The sequence below is a fragment of the Podarcis erhardii genome, assembly GCF_964252035.2.
Source record: "Podarcis erhardii genome assembly, chromosome: 10".
Classification (NCBI taxonomy): Eukaryota; Metazoa; Chordata; class Lepidosauria; order Squamata; family Lacertidae; genus Podarcis; species Podarcis erhardii.
The window spans coordinates 41,429,311-41,448,087 of NC_138500.1; the positions used below are offsets into that span (position 1 = coordinate 41,429,311).

Below are 18,777 nucleotides of genomic sequence, written 5' to 3' on the forward strand. Positions count from 1 at the left end.
GGAATGTGAGCGGTTCTATAGGAACCTCAGGCATAAATGAACCTCATGACCTCATTAAGCTACAGAATTGATCTATTGTGATCCAAGTGCTGACGCTGCAAACCATTTCGATATTCTAAAGTCAGTGCTAGGAAAATCAGCCTTAACGTGTGGGGTTTGCAAACGGTCCCTCAAAAGGGTTCTGCCAATAGGCCTTAAACTGAAGCTTTTTAGCAGTAGGTCTAATACAACATCAATGTGTGAGATTTTCAGCTGTTCTTTATTCCAAACGTATTTTAGAAAAAAATAAAATTCTTAGCAGCCAAAAGACAATTTTAACATTCCTCACAAGCAAATCTAGGGATGGAAGGTGATAGAAACAATTCTACTTGCACTTCTTATAGCGGTGATGTAAAAAAAATAATAATCAAAGCTGTTTTGTAGCAGCTTGTCATCTTAGCAGCTTCTACTGCCTTTTGTAACTTTCTAGTTTCACTTTTGATATCCACTTCTTGTCATGTGTAGATAATTTATGATGCAAGAATGAAGCTCTTCAACCAGGCTGGAAAGCTCTTTTTCAAGTTAATCATCTGCATATTTTTATGCAAGGAAGTTACAGAGTTGTTTCCAGCATTAGTGTTTCTGTGTTAATAGCATGCAATACTTTGAAACGATGACAAACAACTGTGGAGTCTTTCTTTGAAAGACAGTGCAAGGCAGTTCAGGGAAGAGACATATAGGGAGCTATCACTGACCTTCAGAGGTTGATTATAACTTGGAGAAAATTTGCTTCAAGGAACTGATGCTATAATTTTGTGGTTTATTAAATATAGTCATTATGCTTGATGTGTAAAACATAGGTCAAAGGCTTGATCCTTGCCCTCCGAGGATTTACATTCTCAACTAGAAAATCAATACAATTCTAGCCCAAAATGTAGCTGTTCATAACAATATGGTTTAGTCTAAGAAGCAACGCATACACTGCCTGTGTTTTCGAATTCTTTACTTCGTTCAGTGGGTGATTATTGATAGACTTTACTGGAAAAACTATGTGTGCATGGAATTTGATCAAAACATCTGCTTGTTTGGCACATAAGATAAGCAAAAGGACTTACAAGGAATGCAAAATGGACAAAGGAGAGGTAAGGAGTCCCAGGTGTAAGAGGCATTGGATGGGGAGAGGATGAAAGCATCTGAGAATTATTTTGTTAAGTTAAATCTGAAGCAATAATGTGAATAGTCCACAGAGAGATGTGTGTGGAATGAGATGTGTAGCTGTCTTGATATGTACGTTGTGAATTGTGGGCATGGAAAAGATACAATGTGGTCTAGTAATACATTTTTAAGCTTAGCAATTATAGTGGACTGTAGAGAAGACTGGAATGATTTATTTAGTCGCACAATCTTACCATCTTGGGAAGGGCTGTGGCTCAGTGGGTAGAGCATCTGCTTTGCATGCAAAAATTTCCAGGTTCAGTCCTTAGCATATCCTGGTAGGGCTGGGAGAGAGCCCAGTCTGAAATCCTGGAGAGCTGCTGAGCTAAATAAAGTAAAGATCTGGCTCAATACAAGGCAGTTTTTCTATTTTCTATTCATGATGCTTTGTCATCTCTGCACTCTTCAGTTTGGAAGACAAGTGGTGTTGGTTTATGTGCTTTAAGACAAAAATGATAATTGTATTTCATTTTCATTTTGGTTGGCTTGCAGTGTTTCTCTTGTTAGCCTCCTAAAACTCTTAAATTCGAGAGAGAGAATAATATTTTACTTTCTAGATGACTGTTCCAGGAACAGGAGATATAGCCTCCATTTGGTTGGGTGTTTTATAATGTTCACATTTACACATGTTAAAGGTTAAATAGATTGAGATATTAACCTCAAGGCCATAATGCCAGGCTGTTGAAGGATTAAATGTTTATCCAACAAAATAAAATAAAAAGTACATGATTATAAAATAGTGGAAAGTTCATTAACACCGTGTCTCTTGATGCAGATGGTATTTGTAAGTTTTAAGGTTTGAGAATCTTAGCAGGAATATGAGAATCCAGAGATGGGAGAATAACTAAGAACCTCTGGAGAACTGAGCATATATAATGCATCCCAGTCTTATGATCAGTTAAATCTTATTTCCAGCTCAGGTAAGCATGCATAGGATTGCAGCCTTAATATTATGGCAGCTTTATTCACTTTTATTCACCCTGTAAAGCATTGCCAAGTCATAAATATGTTTAAACAAATTTAGGAAGTATAGTCATATGCAAGAAAATACAGATCAGACACTATAGACAAATAGAAATGCCAGTCTTGCAGTTCATGAACCTGAAATATCACTGCTTTATCCTCATCTAGAATTTTTCTCCCATTACATTGCTAATATCTCCAATTCCTAGCTCTCTCTTCCCTGGCATGTTTAATTTTAATTTCTTATTATCCAATGACATTCTTGCTCATTTTGATAGGTAATTGGGGGCTGCAAAAGAAATTTTACCTATATACCGGTAAGTCCATATATTAAGCCTCCCTCTGATTGCAGATACATTGTCTCTGCAGACACCAGTTTGCAGTTGCTGCTGTGTTTTGATCTAGGGAGAGAGGGGAGAAATAGCACATTATCGGTGTGACTTTCCTTTTCTGGCAATTTAGGAAGGGAAGACCATGATCATGCTTTCCTCTTCTTCTCTTCTCTTACAAACCAGTCTCAGTTTGATAGCGTGTGCTGGTTGTTTCCCCCCTGGACCTCTTCCACATTTAATCTCCATTGCGCTTTGTGGCACAAGTTCCCACAGGGTATTTTTGAACTTTGATTTTCTCCATGGCCTGCCTGCTTTGTTGTAGCTAATACCATCACTGATATCAGATTTGCTTGATAACACTTTCATCTCTCTCTTTCTCCCCCGGGTGATTACTACTATATTTGGACAGCTATTAAAGCTCTTTTCCAACAAAGAACTCGGCTGTGGTTCCACCATATATGGGTGCTGATTTCAGAGATGCACCACATTCTTGAGACTTGCTGCTGCTTTTTAGGGTGACTTAGAAAGGGGGGGGGATTGGCATGATGAAAGTGGCTCCCTTTCCCCTTTTTAAGCATTTAACCAGCAAAATTCTTGTCAGTATGATGAGTGGGAGTGTGTAGTAATATGAAGCCCACAAATCGCAGACTATTGCGCTCCCCAAAGTGGTACACATATTTATGACACACAGCTGGAATTTCTCTGTGTAGGCAGTGCCTAACTTCCTAACAATGCTACTCTTTTCATAAAACGTTTACTCTTTTTTCCTGTTTTTATCAATCATACCATTTTAAATTGTGTTATTATAAGCTGCCTTGCACATTTCCTGGAAAGGCAGTATATGAATATTAAAATAAATAAATCCATAATATGCTGATACAGCATAAATGGTGGCCTGTAATCTTCTCAAGGTGAGGTCTTCGTATAACTCTTTGACTGGGACCACATGTGCTGTAGATTGTTACAGTAAAGTCTTGTGAGAGTAAAATTGCCTGTACCACTTCAGATTGCAACCAGAGGAATGACTACACACATACACATAAACACACAAACACACACAGTCACATATGAGTTGTTAACATGCATAATAACCACCCATTGTGCACCAGGAGAATGTGCACATATTCCTTCCATGAAGAAAAGAATGTGCATATTAACCAGTCATTATGCATAATCTCCAACATGCCTTGGGGAATATGCATATCTCAACACCATTTTCTATATTATCCAGGCAATATGCACATTCTTTGTTCAGTAGGCATAGAAACATGCCTCTTTTTTTATTTCTTGTTAAGGCATCTTCAATTTGTACTCCCCAGACTGCTTCTGGCCAGGGCCGGATTTAGGTATGATGAGGCCCTAAGCTACTGAAGGTAATGGGGCTCTTTATATGTTCAGCTGTCCTTTGTCAACAACTGTTTTTTGTGTTCAATATCTGCTATATGGTAATTTTGGATCTAATAGGTATCTAAAGCCATTTGCACATAACAAAATATGAATTTTATCAAAGTAATTGTTGAACTGAAATACAATTAAGAAAAAGTATATTAATAGTTCCAGTTACAGATAGGTAGCCGTGTTGGTCTGCCATAGTCAAAACAAAACAAATTCCTTCCAGTAGCACCTTAAAGACCAACTAAGTCAGTTCTTGGTATGAGCTTTCGTGTGCATGCAGGTGCTACTGGAAGGAATTTGTTTTATATTAATAGTGAAATACAATTAAGAAGTAGTATATTAATAGTGAAATAATTATTAAGCATAAATAATTATTAGTGAAGTTTAATTATTAAACTTAAAATGATTTTTATATGATTATTGCTTTCATTTTATGGATCAGTGGTCTTATTAGATGGTAAAATTAATATTAAATTGCTGTTTTAGGGGTTGTTTTTAAAAGTCTGTAACGGATTAATCCATTTTGCATTACTTTCTATGGGAAAGCACGCCTTGGTTTTGGAATACTTTGGTATAGGAACAGACTTCCGAAATGGATTAAGTTTGAGAACCAAGGTACCACTGTATATAGAAATGAGCAAACCAGTGATATTTTAGGGAGCAGGCTAGCAGGTGGGGCCCATTACTTACATCATAGGAGCCTACACAACACCAAACAAAACACTGTTGCTGTATGTAGGTTTTATTTTATTTGTTATCTTATATTTTGGAAATGTACATCCAGGTTTTTTCCCTTAAAATTTTTTTGGGGGCCCCAAGAAAGTGGGGCCCTAAGCTTTAGCTTGTTTAGCTTATATGGAAATCTGGCACTGCTTCTGGCCCACTACCTAATTTTACATAGCCCACAATATATACCACCACCCTCAATCAGTGAAACAGCAAGAAACACTTTTTGTCACTTGGTCACTCCGGTCTTCTGACATGCATACAACCCATAAAGCGGCCAGGAGAACACACCACACTGAAAACCCAGGATGCTGAAAAGATACATAGTCAGATTTGATTTTTGTATATGAAGTACTAGGGTGCTGATTTTTTTTTAAGTGGAGGTCAATGAAAAACTGTATATAAAGCATTATTAATCCACAGACAAGTACAAATAAAATGAACTGGACTCACAATCTGACACAGCCGTTCTTTTTCTTCCCTATAAGCAGTATTAAGTGGCTTTTAGCCAACATACAATCATATACAAGATCACAGGCTCTTCCAAGTGTCATAACTGAATGGGCAACACAAAAAGCAGCAAAAGTAAGCCAGACTTTCACCAGTAAGAGGAATCTACTCAGCTCACTTGGCCTATTCTGAGAGACACCCAGTCAGCTTTGAAAGACTCAGTTAACCATCTCTTCTTCCAGCTAGGGGGTCTCATAGAGGCAAACTGTTTAACACTGTGCTATTAGGGACATTGGAAAATCAACATGGAGTGATGGAATGCATGTAAGACATTTAAATTATAAGTTGATTAGTTAATGTGTTTTACCGTCTTTGGTAGCTTTGAAAAATAAGTGATTCACTGTGGTAGGTGTGCTTGTTTGAATGCCAAATTATTAAAAGTGCTTGCCTAGGCTCTTAAAAAAAACCTTAATTTAACAAAGCTAGTACTACATCATCAAGTCTCCACCAAGTGTTATAGTCATTTAATTAACTGTTTGCATGGCTCAGCATATCCTTTGAAAGAAAAAAAATGTGCTTCATTTGAAGACCAAATTAGCTGGCACTGGTCTACAGCAAATCCATCCCACTGCTGCCTGTCACCCTAGTTGGCCAGCTGGGGCTATTGTAGGGCAACATGTAGACATTGGCCATGCTGATTCATAAACAGGTTCCCTTTAACAGGACAGCAGCATAGACTGTAGTCATGTGCCCATGTTGGCTGTAAAGGTTGGTATGGTACCCCCTTGTTAAAGCTCCCTCCCTTGGTCAGAAGGGGCCACTGCAGCAAGCTCATGGAAGTCATGGTGGCAGCCTTCGTGAGTGTGATATCTTTGGAATATGGAAATACTGCTCAAAGAAGCTGCAGCTATGTGTTCCTCAGTATCTTTACCACACAAATGGATCATTCATGAAAGCAGTTATTTGTGAAAATGAGCTGATGGATATACCGTATGAACCGGCTCCAAAACTGAATGATAGAATTTTCAGCTTTAGCTATTATCATTACACAATATTCGTGTGATGGTAGGTGGGGATTTATTATATTAATTTGCAAATAGAGCTTAGTTCGGTTCTGTACTTCACATAATATAATTCCAGTGTTTGTGTGTTTCTAAGCTAATGAATCTCAGACTCTAGAAAAAAAAATTATCTATTACAGCTAACATGAATGTGCCTATCAGTTTTATCAGCAGCTGTAAAAAAAAAGAAAAAATATTTTAATGCATGTGCAGACATCTATATTTTTAATTGGATTAAAGCAAATAGTAAGTTGAATAGAAAAAATACTGCAAAGACAAAGCAAGACTCATACTGTTATTTCCTGCGGCATCACTCAACCGTTACAATGACTGGGAGCTGTACAGCAAATATAAGCTTTCAAATGTAGACTTACCAGAGGTAAGAGAATAAAAGAGACTAGATCTTTCACAGGTTCTTTTCACAGTGTTCTGTCATTCTGAGGGTCATATAAATTGAGCAAGATTTATAACACAGACAGAATGCTATGTGTGCAATTACTCGTATTTGGAGCATATAAGCAACTATGTCCTCTTGTAGTTACACACAATCCAGAACACAAGTGATGACTGCTACAGAAAGCAACATAACTCCATGCTTTTCCCCCACTAAAATGTTGGGGGAGGAATATATGAACAGCTCAGTTGCCAGGTGTGTACTTGCCCTCCCTATTGCCTGTGATGCTTTTGTTGTTGTTGCAACAAGACACCATGAGAAAATACTATAAGGAGCTAAGTTCAGAAATGGGAAAAGTCACTGAGGATAGACATTTGAACATTGTTGTGTGAGAGTTTTCCTTTATTTAAATTAGGTTTGGAGTGCTGCCGTTTTAGGCACCTGGTCTCTCTTTCTGATAAAGGATTCACAGCTTTGTGTTTTCAGTGTATGCCCTCCGCCTATCTAACAGGAAGATTTAATAATACCCCTGTGTACCAAAGACTCTGCATCTGTAAGTCGGGAGACGTGGAGGACATTCAACACTATTTGCTATGATGCCCTTTATATACATCCCCTAGACAAAAATTCATCAATTACATCCTTTGTTCTTTTTCCAGCTGACCTCCCCTTGAGCAAATCTCTATTTTGCTAGCTGGCAATAATGTATTTATTACTGCACTAGTTGCAAAATTTGCTTTGTCTGCAAGTAAGTTGAGAACTAGGTACCAAGACAAGTATCATAATGGGGAGTAAAGTTCTTAACTTATACAGGTGTGATTTTGCATTTTGGTAAGTCTGTTTTCCTGTTGCTGTTGTTCAGTTTTGATTCAATTATTTGTATCCCATGCACTGTGACCATTTCCCAACTTGTGTCGAATTGTGATGGCTTATAGCTTTTAGCAATAAAGATTTCATTCATTCTTTTTCTGATAAGCAGTAGCAATCTATTTTGAAGACCTGACCACTGTAGAAATCTGAATCATATGGAAAAGTGCCAACAGTATATTCCTGTTGATTTCATACACTTTGCTCCGTTTCTTCACTAAGTTGGTGAAAGTAGGCTAATGTGAGTGGTCTATGGTTTGTTTGTTTCTTAATAGCGTCTGTCAAATGGCTCCATAGACTCAAATGATGAGACCAGCCAATTGGTGGAACTGCAGGAACTTCTTGAAAAGCAAAATTATGAAATGGCACAGATGAAGGACCGCTTGGCTGGATTGTCTTCCAGAGTCGGGGAGGTAGAGCAAGATGCAGAGACAGCTAGGAAAGACCTCATTAAAACTGAAGAACTGAACAGCAAATATCAGAGGGACATTAGGGAGGTAAAAAAAAATTCCACCTCCATTTGTTTTCGTTCATCTGTACATTCATTCATTCCTTTTGAAGCTGGTACATCTCAAAGTCAAGTTTAGATTATAAGCCATCTAATGACCTCCTGCTAGCTACATGAATATTGGCAGCGATTGTAAATTGTAGTCTTTTGATGTATTGTTTGTTCTTTTAAGGCAATGGCTCAGAAGGAAGACATGGAAGAAAGGATCACTACCCTTGAAAAGCGTTACCTAAGTGCTCAGAGGGAATCCACCTCCATACATGACATGAATGATAAGCTGGAAAATGAGCTGGCAAACAAGGAAGCTCTCCTGCGTCAGGTTCAGTATCTGGGATCACTGCTAAGAGACTCTTCATAAGTGTCCTCTCATCATTTAGCTGAAAAGAAAGGCAAATGTGTGTTCTTGCTATGATCTTACTCTGCCATCCAAATACTGCTAGATTTGGATCAAAAGGGAATGAGGACTTTTCTTTCCAGCAAGAGAAGTCAAAGATAGATCAGATTTGGGCCCAGATCTAATTTTTCCAGAGCTAAGATGTTCAAGACAAGGCTAGAACATATCTGATTGTCAAACCTGGCTCTTATCAAGTCAGGGTGGCAAGATTCTGGGAGTGAATCCAGATTGGGTGAGATGAAGGAAAATCAAGGTAAGCTAGAAAGGGAAAGTATGACAGGTTTATAGCAGCAAGCTGAGCTACACATGAACTATACAGACTGGATCATAAACTTTAACCATCAGTAGATTTTGGGAGAGGGTGAATGATGTGCAGTGCCAGCCAGGAAAGTATCTATGACTGCAGCATGCAAGCTATGTTTGCTAATATAAAACAGCCTAAAATAGTGGGAAACTAAGAGCGTGCTAAAAAAAAAAAAAAAAAAAAAGGTTTGAACTTGCCATAGGAAGTTTCTTACTCATAAAAGTAAGAAACCACTTGAAGGTGATATGTCTTGGTTCATGAGAGCATGGGACAAGTTACTGATTGCTCCTATTTATATGTTTTATTAACTTTCCAGTTTGTTGTAGCGTTCATTCATATTAATGCCTTTTCAGTACATCTCTCTATATTAACACTTCTTCAGTGCATCTCTATATGAATCATTACATGCTTCATCGGTTGGGTTTGAGAAAGTGAGGAAGATTTGCTCTTTGAGAGCCAACCAGGATGAACCATTGGAAGTCCAATCCCCTGAGAACGGCAGCAATTTCCTGATCCGGCCTTTTATTTATTTATTTAACCATCTCATTTCTGGGTTTCAGATGGAAGACAAAAATAGACAGCTGCAGGAACGGCTTGAACTAGCTGAGCAAAAGCTGCAACAAACAATGCGGAAAGCTGAAACGTTGCCTGAAGTGGAAGCTGAACTGGCTCAGAGAATCGCAGCCCTGACTAAGGTATTGTACACTTGAAAGCAGGTGAATTTCAGAAACACGTTTTCCTTTAACATTGATTTTCATCCCTTTTCCCTTCCTTCAGCACCATCAGCAGCAATAAAACCCTGTTTTGGAGTGGACAAGATGATTCTACTTATTGGCACCGTAAATAAATACTAATTACACATACGACGTTATTTGCTTTAGCTTAATTTAATGGCAGAGGTATTGCTTCGTATTTCTTGTATGGCTTGAGTCCATTTCTCCCAAAATCCCAAAGGAGTTTATTTTATAATACTTCGTATTATAAAAGAGTTATGATTAATCCAATTCAGCTAAAAATCATGAACTTTATTTGCCATCGAATTTTTTCCATGATTTCCCACATCACATTAATTCAAAGAAACACGGTGATCACTTTCATTAAAACAGACCAAAAGAAAATAGACACTTTATTTTCCAGGCTCAAATGAATCAGGGTTGCATGAGAGCATAAGATGGATAGGAGAAATACCCAGTGGATTGTTCCTATAGGAAGTAGTATCACACAAGTTTCATGCAGATATACAAGTTGCCAGTTTCGATGATACACAAGTTCAAAAAGAAAAGGCACATGTCAATCACATATATTCTGCTGGCTCTTCTTTATAATGCCTAAAACCACTCTTGTCTTGCCTCCCTGCCCCCCACCCCTGTGGACTTAGGCTCCATTTCTATGCACACTTTGTTGGAAGTCCATTCCTCACTGAACTGATTGGCACTCAATATCTGAATAGGGTGCAAATGCATTTACAGAAGTATTCTGGAACACAGTAATAAAATCTTTGATGGAATGTTAAGAGAGAGAGAGATTTTTCATCAGTAACTCAGAAAAGTCACCAAAAATTGGAGGGTTTCTTTTAATGCTTCTCGGGTTTCTTTTAAAAAACAAACCAAAAGACAATGGCTCATTCCTGTGGGTATCTGTTGTAATGCTTTTTGGATGTGCACAGAGCCTAGGGCTTGCCGATCGGAAGGTTGGCGGTTTGAATCCCTGCGACGGGGTGAGCTCCCATTGTTCAGTCCCAGCTCCTGCCCACCTAGCAGTTCGAAAGCGCGTCAAGTGCAAGTAGATAAATTGGTACTGCTCCGGCGGGAAGGTAAATGGCGATGCCGTGCACTGCTCTGGTTCGCCAGAAGTGGCTTAGTCATGCTGGCCACATGACCCGGAAGCTGTCTGCAGACAAACGCCGGCTCCCTCGGCCTATAGAGTGAGGTGAGCACTGCAACCCAAGAGTCGTCCGCGACTGGACCTAACGGTCAGGGTTACTTTTACCTTTTTAAAGTAGTTTCATGGGTGAATATCTTCTTCCTTCATTAAGATTCCTTGTAAAGTTCAGAAAAAGTCACACCAAGCTAACAAAGTGATGTGTGAATGGGCCCTCCAATGCACACAGGTGGTTATTTATTTATTTATTAAGTATTTTCTGTACAGTGAGCAGCTCAGCATGTGGGAAGAAAACTATTAGATGTGTTTTCCTCCCACTCCCTCCACGGAACAAATGGAGAAATCGCCGTGCAAAGCAGCTCCAAAATGGAGCACGCACAATGCTGAAGTGTTTATGTGTCCTGTAGTCAGCTAATATAAGAGCTACTGTAAGTGACATTAGGAAAGGAAGGTTGCCATGTTCATCCATTGGGTGGGTGGAGAGAAGACCAAAATAATAATAATAATGCAGTATAGTTACCACTCTGTGATTATAAGTTGCATAGGTTTCTAGCCTGTTTGAATGATCATTTCTGTACTGAGGAGGAGAAGAAATGGGGGAAAAAATCCTCATTCATAGGAATCCCAGCCCTTCTGTGTCTTTTCAGTTCTGTTCCTGTTAACTAGATATATATGGTCTGTGTGTTCCATCCAGATTGTGTTGTGCAATTTATATCAGGAACTGAGTGAGACAGAATGTATATGTTACTTAATTGAGGGCAAAACTACTATTTGGACAACAAGATCACAAGCAATGCAGCCAAACATAGCCAAAAATACATCTGTAGCCATTGATGGCACTAGTGACCTCCTCTTTTGAATGCCAAGCAAGAGCCTACTTGGTCTCTGCAAAGCCAGTCAGGGGACCTTGTTTGCACTGCCTAGTGTGTGGGGAGGGAGTCAGAGGCAAGTTACACTCTACATCTCAACTGAGTCAAGGCCCTTAACCCACTGCTAACTTCTCCCCAAATAGTTTTCTGGCCAACTCAGTTGCCAGCTTCATTGAAGCCAGCAGAGAGGGCAGAATCAGGGGAAATCAAGGGTCCTAATGTATTACTGTTATTATGTTTTAAGTTTAAGCAAGCTAATCAACATAACTGACTTCTTTCCTAAAAACAGTGGATAAAAGTGAGAATAGACTTTACTGAAACCCTCCCCACAATTCGCTCTACTAAAAAGATGCTTAATGTATTGGGCACAGAAATCCAGATTTTTTACTTCTGACACATTATTTTCTGTTTATCAATTTGTATAAGATTTCAAGTGTTACATAGCAAGAAGAAAACTAACATCAATTTAAACTGGTCTAACACACATGAAATCTGAAATCTTGTTTTTCCCTCTGGTGCGATCAACAGTTCTTAGGTGATCACACTTACCCACTGATTACAGTTTTGGGGGCCGCCTTGATGTGGATACGGAAGAGATGTGTATGCAGTTTTGCCACTGATACTGAAGTCAATGGAGGAGTCCTTGAATATTGGGTGGGAGTTCACATAAGCACCTCCTTTACTAGGAAGTATTGGTAATCTGGTAAAACTATAGCCATGTTATAAATCTTTTCGTCTTATAACTACTCTATAGTAGGCTTGTGTTGTTCATAACATTGTGTTTCAAATAATAATAAATATAAATGAATGAACAATTCTAATTCAACTAAAGTAAACCTATTCTGCACCCCTAAATTTAAATATATATTGGATTGGATCTTGACTTAGTCATGCTTGAAGCAGCTTGAAGCACATCTTAAGTGCACTGGTTTTTAATGAGTCTGTCTAAGCATGATTAAGTCTGGAGCCAACTCGTTCTTGGTATATTTTTGGAAGTTGCTTGCGACCAGTTTCTCAGTGAGTTCCAGGGAAAGGGAGTTCCTGAACGAAGAAGCAATAGTGCAACAAAACAAAAACAAGGAAGCATCCAATGGAAAAGACAAAAAAAGTATCAAAGATGCTGAAGAGAAATGCACTTTTTATTAGTGCCCAACATGTTTCAGCCCACTATATCAAGGGATTTTATGTTTTCATGTAAACAGCTCAAAAACATCCACATTGAAATTGCTGCAAGGCAAAACTCCTCAAGAGTTCTTCCAAGGTTCCAGAGGGAGGGAATCATCATGTCTAGGATAGTGTTTCCTCCTTTTTTGCTACAATCAGAGCGAAATTGCTAGGATACAAAAGGGATGAGTTACGCAGCTTGCCAGACTGGCACCTCCTTCCTCCTGCCTGCCTACTTTGTTTTTATCTCAATACCAGCAGTTTGGTTGCTCCTTCATAGTATCAATTTCATATTATTAATGCAGTCGCATTGAAGAGGAATGTCAATTTACAGACTATGTACCTCCTTTTTCAAGCAAGCAGTTCTCCCTAAATCAAAGCAAAAGCCAGTCATGAGGCCTAGCTTCTGATCTAGATGCATGCATAGTGGATAACAGATTTCAGTCTCATACCCTCCAACTTCTCTCTGATGAAAATAGGGACGTCCCATTCCATAATGATAATTTTACTATTTATACTCCACATATCTTACTCGGTTGCCCCAGCCACTCTGGACAGCTTCCAACATATATAAAAACATTATTAAAAAACCTTTCCTATACAGGTTCACCTTCAAACAGCTTGGGGGTCTGATAACTCCATACCCTCCAACATTTTTCCAATGAAAATAGGGACATCCTAAATAAAAGTGGGACATTCTGGGATCAAATCAGAAACTGGGACGGCTTCTCCAAATTAGTGATGTCCCTGGAAAATAGGGACACTTGGAGGATCTGCAGTCTTCTTCATGTCCTGGGGAGGCTGTTAAACTTCCCCACTCTGAGAGAGAAGGAGACAACACAGAAACTGAGTTTTTGGAAAATGATCAGGAGATTAAAAATTGTGGGATAAGCAAATTATTAATGGGAAGATATGTAAACACCAGCAAATGCAGAATGAATGCTCTTTGTCATATAACCACCCCATAAACAAATCGGAATGAATGTTCAATAAAGACTGGACATAGTCTAACCACCACAAACTTTTGCAACAAATCAGGATGAATCCTGAATAAATAGGCTATCTGGAGGAACCCTAGTACTCAGTGTGATCCCTAATTTCAAAATGAGAATATTTTCAGCACTTTGCAGCAAAATAACATCAACTCAATCAGCAAAGGAAACTGTTGAAGAAATATGCTCTGAAATTGTTGTGTTACTTAAGGATAGTTTTTGTTCAACTCCAAAAATGAAGTTTCTGTCTAGACACTAGAAGATAGTGCCAGATATCTGCTGAACTTATACAAAGTGCCCTAAAGGCATTCAAGGACTAATTAAATGGGACTCCAAAGAAGGAAGACAATCTAGACATTTTAACCCTAGAGAAGCTCAGTCATTGCATTAAAAACAGATGAGAGCAAAGTTTTCATCCTGAAGTGATAACATCTACAGTGGTACCTCGGGTTAAGTACTTAATTCATTCCGGAGGTCTGTACTTAACCTGAAACTGTTCTTAACCTAAAGCATCACTTTAGCTAATGGGGCCTCCTGCTGCCGCCACGCCGCTGAAGCATGATTTCTGTTCTCATCCTGAAACAAAGTTCTCAACCTGAAGCACTATTTCTGGGTTAGCGGAGTCTGTAACCTGAAGCGTATGTAACCCAAGGTACCACTGTATAAGCATTTCAGAAGTATATTTCATCCTATCCAGCTGCAGCCTCAACCCCAGGAAGCATTTTTGCATTGTTAATGCAACTCAGTATTGAGTGTTTTCAAGTAGCCAACCCTGTGGATATTCTTGATGTGGCCTTAGTGTCACACTTCGGCCTACAAAATATGATTCTATTTTTGAAACCTACCCAAATTATACCTTTGTTGACTTTTACCCAGGAATGAAGGAAAGAATGATGTTCAGTTGTGTCTTGCCTAAATAAAAAAACAGCACTTCATTGTCAGCCTGACTAAGAGGTCTTTTCCTCCCATCCAAAGACTAGAAATGCAGTATCCATAACATAAGTGATAGCAAGGAAGCTGACCAGGGTTGGCCAGGAATAGTTCTTATGTGCTAGTCAGTCTAGGAATGATAATAATAATAATAATTTATTATTTGTACCCCGCCCATCTGGCTGGGTTTCCCCAGCCACTCTGGGCAGCTTCCATAAAAACCAAAAATACACTAAAATATCACAGATTAAAAACTTCCCTGAACAGGGCTGCCTTAAGATGTCTTCTGAATGTCAGGTAGTTATTTATCGCTTTGACATCTGATGGGAGGGCGTTCCACAGGGCAGGCGCCACTACCGAGAAGGCCCTCTGCCTGGTTCCCTGTAGCTTTGCTTCTCGCAATGAGGGAACCGCCAGAAGGCCCTTGGCGCTGGACCTCAGCGTCCGGGCAGAACGATGGGGGTGGAGACGCTCCTGACAAGAAATGAATGGTCAGGACTCCACAGAGATACATGAGATCTTTCATGCTCCAACAGGATGCCATCAAGGCCCATAGCCAAGGTAGAAGAAGATTTATTTGCATTTCGCCTAATGTCCCTGGTGGAAATAAAGTTAGCAGACTGGATCAGGTGACCAGTAGGCTTCCAACTGTGCAGGGTGAATGCTTCATTTTAAGGTAATCAAGTATTAAGTTTCAACCAATCAATATAAAGTGCCAATCCTACCCATGATCCAGAAGATCACAGAGTGCAGAATGATGTAAATCAAGAACTGAAATGGTTCGGTCATTATTGGATTTTACCTCAAAATGCAATATCACTATATCACTATAGTGTTAGAAAGGACCCTAGTGGTCACCAAGTCCAAGTCCCTGCAATGCAGTTACCTCAACTTGCAGTCTCCCATCCAATCTGAAACCAGACCAGACCTGGCTTAGCCTTTGCAAATGTGCTAGCAGTTTTACTGCTATACCACTATGTCTACTTTATCTGCAATTTTGGTAATCAAAATCTTTTAGATGCAGTTTCTTGTGGCTGTTGCTTTTGCCTGTAGGTTTTCAGCGTTGCCATCAATAAGGGCCTATATGCCTTTGCTAAGGACAAAGAAATGTTGAGCCTCACCCTTTCTTCATCCTTAAAGTAAATTTCTTCTGTAAGCTTCAGGGGGTATTTTTCTTTGTTCTTACTTAAACCATTTCTCCTCAAGGGAAAAAAAGTTGCACATATTGACCTTACATGATCAAGCCTTGGTGAGCCTTTGGTTCATGTGATTTCCCCTCAGCCCACCTGTTCTCCTCTTCCGGCTACAAAGAGGCGAAAAGAAGCTGTTGCTTCTGTTTTTAACTAACCACTGTTTAGCATTATATCCAGTCCCAAACAAACTGTGCTTAACTTTGAGTATGGTTTACTAAGACAGCCCAATTTCTGGCTTGTTTCAATAAACCATTGATAAGATTAATCACAACTTTGAGTTCAGACTAAACTTACTGCTGTCCTGCAGTAAATTGTAATGGAGATGATGTCTGATGTTTTCCTTGGAAGGAGGAATAGGGAAGGGGGACCAAGGTGCATTCTATGTTAAACCATGGTTTAGCGTTACAACTGAATGAGGCAACTGTGGGCTTGTAGAGCTCTTAACATTTTACCTGAATTTACACCTCTCAGGCAATTTACAGGTAAGAAAAAAGTCCACTGTCAAACAAATTATCAGCTTCATTTTATGCTTGGAAAGGTGTTGAATCGTTGGATGAGCCTTTATTATTAATATTAAATATTCATGTTGATCTGAGTACTCTTTTTATCTTGTAGCATATACTGACACATTATAAAGAGTGTCTTCTCTTAATTTTGACTTTGGTCTTGTGAGCCACCAAGCCAAATGCAGCCCATCAGCTACATATGGTCGTCTGCCCAGGGTACTGATAATCCTTCTGCTTTTGCGGCCTGCCTGGGACTGCAAAACAAAAACGGGAATTGCCAAAGACCTGGAAGACCCTAGTCCAGGTGGGCTGCATATGGCTGGATAGGGTTGCAGGTTGTGTCCTAAAATGTTTGCAATGAACTTTAATTTGGGCTGAAAGGGGTTAACTAGTCCAAAATCCAGAATTGGTCATACTCAGAATAGGCCCATTAAAATCAGTAGGCCTAAGTCAGTAATGTTCATTTATTTCAGTGGGTCTACTCTGAGTATGGCTAACAGGGATACAACCCATTATTCATTCTGTTTAAATAATTCACATTGACTTTTTTTAGAAGTCCATGGTGTGTGTTAATGGGACATGCAGTAAACATAGGATCCATTGTGATACATTACCTAACTGAGCATTTGTCCAGATCGTTGTTCACTAAACTAAAGAGTGGCATAGCAAGACATAATGTGAGCAGCTTGTGGAACGACCAGACACCTGCTTTGCATTCACCACAAACTCAGTAACACTTTCATAGTAAGCCCGGGAGAGTTATGATATTTCCTTTAGTTATATGCTTTCATATCTCTTAGGCAACCTACCATAACATTATTCTAGAGATGACTAACCCATTTGGTTTAGTATATTCTGTAACATAATATACATTGTTTTTGTTATGATAAGATTGTAGGATGGTCTATTTAAAAAAATAATAATAATTCTGGCATTGGCTCCTCAAAGTTGTGTTCTGGTCTTGTGTTTATCCAAATTCCAATCAGGCTTTATATTTGCCATAATTGCTTTGAGATCCCTCTATAGAGGAAGAGTAATTCTTACCAGCCAGCCATCACTAACCTGAAATTTCCATACCTAGGTTGTTAGCTTTTTTAGCATCACATTGTTTTTAGTTCATCCGCATCAACTGCCTCATGTCACCCTATTGTAAGTGTGGTTTATTCTACATAAAATTCTGTCAGTTAAAGTATTAAATTTGCAATCACACTTTTCTTTTGAGCATTCTGTGCTGTGTTCTGTTCAGTGTTGGTGTCTTTAGTTCTGATTTTTCAATTTTGTCCCTCTCCTTTTCCTTGACTTGTTAGTCTGATCCAACCTCTTCTACCTCATCTGATGATTATCAATATGTTATGGAAGCTAAACTGCAAGAAATGATCTCCATACGTAGGAAGGTAGTCCTACTGGACTTTACTTTCTATTGCTAAATAGAATCCATCTAATTTTGTTTTCTTATTTTTAAGAACTCTTTTTTAAAAATTTATGTATTTCTTTTATTGATAATCAACCATTGTGTGGTTCAGTGCTTAAAGAGCTTACAATTTTATGATGGCAGGTTTGTGTTCAAACCATGCACAGTCTGCATGTTACATTTGGCTGATTTCATTGCTCATAAATAACTCCAATGTTTTGCTGGATGCTTGGATGTAACAGGCCTTTGTAGCTGACACATTTCAAGCAATGCTGTTCAGCTGCCTGTTTGAATAATATTTATTTTTGAAAACTAAGTTTGCAGTTAGCAGTAGCTTGCTTTACATTTTCTTTAAAACAAATTGAGATTTTGGCTCAGAAAGCTCTTTAAGTTTCAAAGAAGTGTGTTTATTTATTTTTATATAGGCAGAAGAAAGGCATGGCAACATTGAAGAGCGCATGAGGCACTTGGAGGCCCAACTGGAGGAGAAGAACCAGGAGCTTCAAAGAGTATGTGTATTGTTGATCATTTGATTTATAGTTTGACTCGTCTAAGCTAAATGCATCACACTGTTACACATAGTCCCCCTTATACCTAAAAAATGAGTCTCATGTCTAGAAGCTCAACTGGAAGAGAAGAATTGGAATTTCCCCCAAATTGCTTCCATTATTTTTTTTTGACTTTTTTTTGATGAATATGAACTGAACGATTATCAGGTATTGAATGTGCGCAAATGTTTGATTCAGCAGTAGTGCTAATAAATTTTATCCTCTGGCAGTATTTGTTTTTGCTGTGCGCTACTGTACCACGGGTACTGTGACACGGGTGGCACTGTGGTCTAAAACACAGAGCCTAGGGCTTGCCAATTGGAAGGTCGGCGGTTTGAACCCCCATGATGGGGTGAGCTCCCATTGCTCAGTCCCAGCTCCTGCCAACCTAGCAGTTCGAAAGCACGTCAAAGTGCAAGTAGATAAATAGGTACCACACCAGCGGGAAGGTAAACAGCATTTCCGTGCGCTGCTCTGGTTCGCCAGAAGTGACTTAGTCATGCTGGCCACATGACCCAGAAGGTGTACGCCAGCTCCCTCGCCCAATAAAGCGAGATGAGCGCCATAACCCCAGAGTCATCCACAACTGGACCTAATGATCAGGGGTCCCTTTACCTTTACCTTTGCTGTACCAGGGTATCATTACTGTGATTTCAGTTACAATAATCCACCACTCGTGTTTCACTAATGATAAC

General features: G+C 39.1%; 1 protein-coding gene and 1 long non-coding RNA gene across 9 annotated transcripts in view; both read left to right on the top strand.

The window, feature by feature from the left end:
- PPFIA2 (PTPRF interacting protein alpha 2) overlaps positions 1–18,777 on the top strand; it is a 266,876-nt gene that overhangs the window by 194,125 nt on the left and 53,974 nt on the right. For 7 of the 8 annotated variants that reach the window (XM_081878567.1, XM_081878560.1, XM_081878564.1 and 4 more), the window contains 5 exons: positions 7,658–7,879; positions 8,063–8,209; positions 9,149–9,283; positions 17,431–17,517; positions 17,960–18,043. In XM_081878567.1, the coding sequence (XP_081734693.1) occupies positions 7,658–7,879; positions 8,063–8,209; positions 9,149–9,283; positions 17,431–17,517; positions 17,960–18,043 (675 nt within the window). The remainder of the gene's footprint in view (positions 1–7,657; positions 7,880–8,062; positions 8,210–9,148; positions 9,284–17,430; positions 17,518–17,959; positions 18,044–18,777) is intronic. The other variant, XM_081878561.1, reaches the window with a different exon arrangement.
- Positions 131–2,108, top strand: LOC309351202. Its single transcript, XR_014160749.1, has 3 exons — positions 131–215; positions 995–1,121; positions 1,970–2,108. It is a non-coding gene; the product is annotated as an uncharacterized lncRNA (long non-coding RNA).